A 7,878-nucleotide genomic window follows, 5' to 3' on the forward strand; every position below is an offset into this window, starting at 1 on the left:
TATATAGAAAATATGTTACAATCTGATGTATTCGAAATAGATATGAGACAGACTGATAGGTTTTCACAATTTTCACAAGTCTATATTATAAACCTAAAATAACGTGAATTGTCTGAATGTAAGATTTTGAGCTTCTTGATATTTGAGTCTCTTAGCTCTGATTGGATCCACTAGAATCCTCAGAAGACAAGACAAGGCCAAATGAATAAGAGTCTAAATTTACCAGGTTATTATGCCATGCAGCCCAGGCAGGTTCCAGCAGTACATGCTGATCCACACTTGACTTGACACCATTCAGCCAATCAACAGGGAACTGGAGGACAAATGTTTCTCCCCTCAACACCTGTGAAAAGACACTAAACTCAGGCCAAAGGCCCCCAATTTGTAGGTCTTATTATAAAACTCACATTGAACTCAAGCGATTACAACACTGGGGTCAATGCACGATCAAAAAAAAAAAAAAAACATGCCTCCAGCCAAGGTGCCGTATTTGGACATATCTTTGCAAATCAAATCAAATGTTATTTTTCACATGCTACGTAACACATACATTTTGATTTGATTCAACATATCAAGTGCAGCTATATTAGTAGGTTGATAGTGTAACAGGCCCTATGTCAGTGCAAGACCTTGCAGATCCGGCCATAGACAGCAGGGTGTCTGACTGAGTCGGGGGATGGGGTGGGGCATTCATTTGCATTGTAAATAATGACAATGTCAGTTTAGAAGAGGGCACTCCCTTTAAATCTACTGAGCTAGTTATGGTGCACTCAAACAGACAGATCAGAGTAGACCATCCTCCTCAGTGTCGTCTCCTCAACCCCGGAACAGAACATAGCACAATGGCCTAGCTGCTGAATAGACAGAGAGGCTGGGAGTCTGGACAACTCTGGGGCCCAAGAATAGGACACATTCTTCAGCACAAAAGGGTGTGTGTGTGTGTGTGTGTGTGTGTGTGTGTGTGTTGTGTGTGTGTGTGTGTGTGTTGGTTTCAACATCAGTGGATGCCAGGTCTCTGCAGAGAGGTCTTGACTCTCTGGACTCTCCACTGTGATATAAGAGAAGTAAGTTATGATGAAGGGAGTACGAGCATCAATCGCTCTGTGAACAGAGGGAGAGAGAGAGAGAGAGAGAGAGAGAGAGAGAGAGAGAGAGAGAGAGAGAGAGAGAGAGAGAGAGAGAGAGAGAGAGGAGAGAGAGGGGGGGGGGGGGGAGAGGGGGGTGGGGGGGGCAGGGGGGGGGGGGGGGGGGGGGGGAGTGAGTAGAGAATGCGCAGCCCAGCCATTATGCCTGTAAATTAGACAGTCACTCTCTACTTCTATGGTTTCTGTTCAACCATCTTCTTCTATGGTTTTTGTTTCTGTTCAACCATGGTGTGCTGAGCTGAATGAGGTGTCATGTCATTAGCACCAGTTTCATGCCAGCAGGCTCTCTCTCTCTGGGGGGGTTGCTGTTCACATGCATATGTATCACCAGGCTATGTCTCTCTGCAACAACACATTTGCATAGCACGCACCAGAGCCTACCGTTGTCTGTCTCTAATAGCCAGCTCTGATTGATTCTGTGACTTGAAATCTGAAATGAATTGTGAAAGTAATCAGTAATTTGTAATTCATATTGTATTTCGAAAACATACTGTAGGCCTCAATGAAACCAGACTCTAATTTGTAACATGGAGAATGTTGTAAAACATTAATTACATGTCTAGTATATAGGCTATTTGTTGATGAAAGTATTATGGATATGATAATGATTATTGTTGACATACATACCAGTGTCATAACAATGTAGTAGCCTATTGGGAGGTTTGTACAACGTACTCTCTGCTCTCTGTTGACATCATATCCTTTACTAGCCACAATAATTGTCCCCTAGGAGGCTACAAAATGTATGAGGCCACATCAAGTGCGTGTTATACAAAGGAGTCGTAGGCTACCTAACGCCAACATTTAAGAACATGTCAGTAGCAGTTAATGAATTGTCCAACGTGCGCTAAGTCTGTACTGGGGTCACAAACCGAGCCAATCGGAACAAAGGATACAGAGACGACAGTAGCTCCACCTCTCCCTCTTTCCTTCTCCGCTGGTTGGTTTATACATGTATATAATCCCGGAGCTGACCCAGAAAAGTAACTCTGGTGACGGATTCTTGCTCGCCTCACAGTGCACTAGAGAGCACCGATCGTTTTAATTCGATGAAATACATGTATTTGGCGCATCGCCTTTGGAAGTAAAGACGGAGATCCAATAGCAGAAAGAGAACGAGAGAACTTCAGAGCAGGGCCATTTAGCTGGTAAGTGTTGTCTTGTGAGGGGGGCATTCATTGCAGAGAGAGAGACTGTCCTATTACTGAGGGAAGGTAGGATAACCATTGTTCGTTTTATTTGCGGTTTCTTACATGACCGATTGTTCATATGCCGGCTATAGTGCATAGTGATACTGTATGATAAATGTATGATAAATTACTAAACGATTGAACTGTATATATTGCCAGACCGAGTTTATTTAAACCGGATTATTATTTTTGTTGTAATGTGGTATCAAAAGTATTTACTGTTCAATGAAATCTGCCCCCTATGCAAATACCTAGACTACACGGGTAAAATGAAGCGTTAAAATGTAGATATAGTGTGTAATAATTCACCTACAAAAAAAGACCTCGATCATTCTTTGTTGCTCCCCTTTTAGCCTTTTGCTAAATGTGACATGGACGGAATGAATGTTAAGATGCCTAAACGTTCACGCTTGCATAGCCCAAACACAATTGTATGGATTTTGTTCGGCTGCTGACCATTCTCTCGAAATGATTGTGGTTTTAGAAACAATGTTGCATCGGATCATAGTTTTTTAAATTTGTATAGATAAGGCACAAAGAGGTTTGAACGGAAACCTGAGCGCCAGGGGCACTGGAGTTCATTTTTTGGGAAAAGAGAAGAAAGAAACACGACATGCTTTGTTTTCAAGCAGACAGTGAAAAGACAGAACTCCTGTGGTATCCAATGGATTAACCATCATATTGTGTTCATGCGGTGATAGAGACATGTACGTTACTAAGAATGTCATTCATTGTTTTACCTTGCGTAATTGTGGGTGGGGAAATTATGCGTTGTTGTTCCATTTTAACTCTGGTGTTACGGAGATGGCACAAATACAGATTCCGTTCTTAATTAATAAATCGTAGGGTGTTGTCTTTCATTTTTATTTCCATTGTATTTTTCCTATAAGCACAAATCGTAATGACCATCTTGTCCATTTATCACTGCTTGTGCCTAACGAAATGTTTGTAAACGTTGGTTTCCTTTCGCGCGGATGTTCTCGCTATCATCGTGCATGTAGTACCGTATTTATTACTATGTATCTACCGATTAAAATTCGACATGCGCTCCTCTGCGTCCTTTCAACGACAAAGGTATGACTGGTATTTCCGATCGTGTAATAGGCTACATACTGGCAGCGGATACAGGCAGTAGGCTATGCGTAATGTTGCTGTGGTCGAAATGATGGTTAACCAATCGAAAGTGTAAATGGCCCCCAAACGTCATCTGAATAGATTACTGACTCAACACTGTTTGAATCACTAATAGTACACTGTCTATCTCTATGGAAGTCATGGTATGGGGTAATGCTGGGAATTTTATGTTCTCAGGGAGCTGTGTCTCTCAGATTGATCTGATGAACTAGGCAGACACCTAGACAGTTGTACAACTGAATGCATTCAACCGAAATGTGTCTTCCACATTTAACCCAACCCCTCTGAATCAAAAAGATCCAGGGTTGCCTTAATCGAGGTCATCGGTGCCCCGGAAGCAGTTGTTGTTGGGGGTTGGGGGTTAACTGCCTTGTTCATGGGAAGAACGGAAGATTTTTTTCACCTTGTTGGCTCGGGGATTCGAACCAGCGACCTTTCGGTTACTGCCCCAGTGCTCTTAACCGCTGTATGTTTATCAGGGCTTCCCAAACCTCTCTTTGAAAAACACCAATCGATCCTCTTATTCATCTATTCGACTACTAGCACGCCTGATTCTTTCTCAACTAAAAGGCTCTGGACTGAAGCACCGCTAACAACAACATTGCTCCTCCTCCTCCGCAGGGTGACAGTAAAGGTTTCCTTGTAAATGTTCTTATACAGAGTCATCATCATAACTAACATAAACATTGTCCTTCCTCCTGCAGGGTGACAGAGAAACCATGGCAGACCACATGATGATGCCCATGTCCCACGGCCCTGCGACGGCCCTCCACGGCTACAGGATGGGGGGAATGGGTGGCCCTCCACAGCACGCCGTGCCGCAACCCGGCCTTCGCACTCTTCCCAACGGCCAGGTCATGCACTACGGCCGGGTGCCGCAGACCTCCATGGAGGCCGCCATGAGGCAGCGGCCCGGTCTGGGGATGGTGGGGCCGGCTGGGATGAGCGGTCAGGTGAATGGCCAGGTCAACGGAGCACAGATGGGAGGACACCACCACCAGATGAACCAGATGATGTATAACCAACAGCATCAACAACAACAGCCACATCAGCAACAACAGCAGCACCACCACATGCAGCAGCAGCACCCCCAGTCTCAACCCCAGCACCCCCAGCAACAGTACCACCCCAGTGGGCTCACCTCCCAGCAGCTCATGGCCTCCATGCACCTCCAGAAACTCAACACCCAGTACCACGGACATCCACTGGGGCCGGTCCAGGGCCATCACCTGGCCAACGGGGCCCAGTACAGAGTAGGGCCAGGCCAGCTGGCCAGCATGCAGCACATGGGTCAGGGTGGGCCAGGTATGGTGCTGGGACAGAATATGGACATAGACCTGATAGATGAGGAGGTTCTGACAGCGCTGGTGTTGGAGCTGGGTCTGGACCGGGTTCAGGAGCTCCCAGAACTGTTCCTGTGTCAGAACGAGTTTGACTTCATCCCTGACTTTGTTAATATGAAACAGCAGCCGAGCACCGTGAGCTGCTGAGAGATACACAACAGTCAGACGAAGAAAGACGCTGTAAAAACAGGCTGGCGCCCAGAGAAAGACTGAACCACAGACTAGACTAGCCACAGCAGCACAGACAAGAGGAGACAAACTGACTATTGTTTCTGTTCTCTCTGTGTGAGTTTAGGCTATCTATCTGTGACCATGTATAGTAGATCTACAGAACACACTGACCTACCTGTGAATAGTAGGCCTACCTGTTGGTTTAAGATTAATTGTAAGGACAGAAAGAGAGGAGAGGAAACAAAAGCTTCCTCTGCATCAGGCTGGCCAGCATCAGTGTCTGTGAGAGCTGAGCTCAGTCAGCCCGGCCACAGGGTGGCGCTCTCTCTGGCGCAGTGGCCTCTGTCGATTCTGTACTGCCTACCGTTCTGCCTCTGGGCTGCCACCCATGCCCTAGTGTCAATATGTGTGCTGAGGCCTGAGGGATGAATGTAGACTCATTCAGCAGGACAGGAAGACGAGACAGACAAGCTGAGACAATACAAAGACTAGCTTCACCTGAGACTACTAGATTTGATCTATGGCTTTTATAAATTTATTTATTTATGAATTTACCCAACCAAGTAGCTAGTGGACATTTGACAAATTGAGTTGTTAAAGAAGTTGGTCGTCTGATTATGAATTAGGCTGTTGGGGGGGAAAGAGTTGTTCAAAAAGATGCCTAACTTTATTGTGTGTATGTTGAAGGCTGGTTCTTCAAAACAGGTTTGGAGGATTCCTTCCTCGTTACCTTAACATTTCCTTTAGTAAGAGCCTGAGAGAGAGAATGGGCCAATGGGTTTAGATTTTCTTGGGTGGTGGGGGTTTATTAGTCTCTGATTAGTTAGGAATTAACTGTGTTACCCTGGCGATCTGGTTCCTCTCCCTGACATAATCTGATCATATAATCAGAACAACATTATAATTATCATTAAAACGTACATTTCCTTGAATCTTACATGTCCGCAGTTTCTCTATTTCCTACTGCTGAATTAAATCGGATCAAATCACTGGCGAAGTAGTGCGGCACATACAGAGTAGTATCTCTATAGCAAGAGAACAGAAAACACACCCTGCATGTCTTGAAATATTCCTCTGAACACTGAGGGCCAGCTTCTACCTTCAAACAGCTAGATGCTCTAGTTCAGTAGAGTCTCAATGGCTACTTTACACTGTACTTCTACTGGTGGACCTTGGGGCAAGGGAATACACTGAATAGTATTTAAGGAACAACACACATAACATAACAGCGGGCTATTTACTCTCCCTACAGTATCTGTGAGTGTGGCACAGAAGGTAAGGCAGGGGGAAAACCAGAACCTCTCTCAGTCGCAGGTCATTCTGAGTCATAGAACTCACTTTAGACTTTGAACAGCACTGACAGTTAAAAGACGTAAACACAAAGTGTTGGATTGTGAGAAGTATAGAAACCTAGTGCTCTATCTGGGGTGAATCCTAACTTCCACCAAATTTTTACTTAGTCATGCATTGATATCAATGGGTGACCAAGTGAACATTTGACTTTAGTAGGAGTCTGTGAACGTCTTGAGTGTGTAAGCCTGCCAGGTAATTCTTGAGGGTAGTGACTGAGTTTGGTCCTCTGACCTAACCTTGGCCAATGTGCTGACTGGGTATGAAGACCTGGACAGTGGAGGCTGCTTCAACTTCCTTGAACTGTGGACAGCGTTCATTAGTCCATTCTGTGGACACAGCATAGTGCTAGGCACTACTCCAGCAGTACTTGGTTGGTTTAATCATTGTTTAAAGCTGCCTCTCTTTACCTGTGGCATTGATTTCATTACCAAAGGTCCAAACCCAACAGTGCAGAGCAACACACACACAGACACGCACACATACACGCCCGCACACATACACGCCCGCACACACAGGTTGGTTGCTGTTTCCATAGATTAGCTTACTCAACTGGTTCTCTCCTGATTAGATTTAAATCACCCGTTCACACACACTTGTCTTAATTGAGGTCATCCAGCATCCCAGCCCCAATAACTTGGTAATTAGAAAACTTGGCACTCAAAGGTAGTGTGCACTATATAGGGAACAGGGTGCCATTTTGGAGGTACCCTTGGTAATTAGAAAATGTTCTATTTCTGTGGTGGTGCAGTGTTTTTCCCCCCTGCCCACTGTGCATAATGAGGTTTTGGCAAGGTTACTGCTTTGCTCCAGTGACTAGTACGAGAACTTCCTGTCCTGTTCTGTTGTTGAGCTATTTGTGGAGATGTCAGAACAGAGAGGTTGGAGAGCAGTGAGGTTGAAGAGAGGATTGGGGGAAGGGGAAAGCTTCCCTCTGTAATGCATTGTGGTAATCTGTTCCAATACCAGAGCTACACTCACTGGTGTCTCAGCTCTTTTTCTAGCCTGGAATCTAAAGGGAATATCTCTCTATTTCACTATAGCTTCACTTCACTGTACTTCCCTTCACTTCATTATAGGTTCACTTCACTATTTGCACAAAGTGCAAATATTCAGTTTGGATTCCAGGCTACTCTTAGCCCTGTCTTGCCCCTGGAGACCTGCCATTTTGCAGAGCTCTAAGCACAAACATACAATGGACAACAGAAAGTACACTCATCATTGCAAAGGCCGAAACCCAACCATATCGGGTCATTTCCTGTGGTCGGGTTATCTGTTACCAGTCTATTTATGTATAACTTGGATTTAGATTTGGGACCAGGCTATTTAGGGCAGTTTCACAACCCCTTATAAAAAAATAATCTATTACAATCTGAAAATTATATTTGTATTTGTCTTTTAAGCCTTAGAGAGGGTGTAGCCTCTCAAAGTCATTTGATTACAGCTATATCAATAATATTTCAGACTTCTAATGTATGGTGTCTTTGTACTGTAGAATATAGGTAAAGTTGACATAATTAAGGTACTTTTCAAAAAACATTGTCA

The 7,878-nt window shown here is 44.6% G+C and overlaps 1 protein-coding gene across 1 annotated transcript; it reads left to right on the forward strand.

Moving 5' to 3' along the window:
• The first annotated feature begins 2,127 nt into the window (after window positions 1-2,127).
• On the forward strand, window positions 2,128-5,506 carry LOC111955656 (cbp/p300-interacting transactivator 3). Its single transcript, XM_023975892.2, has 2 exons — window positions 2,128-2,293; window positions 4,174-5,506. Exon 2 carries the CDS (start codon window positions 4,189-4,191, stop codon window positions 4,957-4,959), a length of 771 nt encoding a protein of 256 aa, XP_023831660.1. The 5' UTR covers window positions 2,128-2,293; window positions 4,174-4,188; the 3' UTR covers window positions 4,960-5,506.
• Window positions 5,507-7,878: the final 2,372 nt, after the last annotated feature.

Source organism: Salvelinus sp. IW2-2015, linkage group LG31, assembly GCF_002910315.2.
Source record: "Salvelinus sp. IW2-2015 linkage group LG31, ASM291031v2, whole genome shotgun sequence".
In the NCBI taxonomy this organism is placed as follows: domain Eukaryota; kingdom Metazoa; phylum Chordata; class Actinopteri; order Salmoniformes; family Salmonidae; genus Salvelinus; species Salvelinus sp. IW2-2015.

What these genes read in the sequence shown, in the direction of transcription:
- LOC111955656 (XM_023975892.2), top strand. Translation starts at nt 4,189, where the DNA reads ATGGCAGACCACATGATGATGCCCATGTCCCACGGCCCTGCGACGGCC.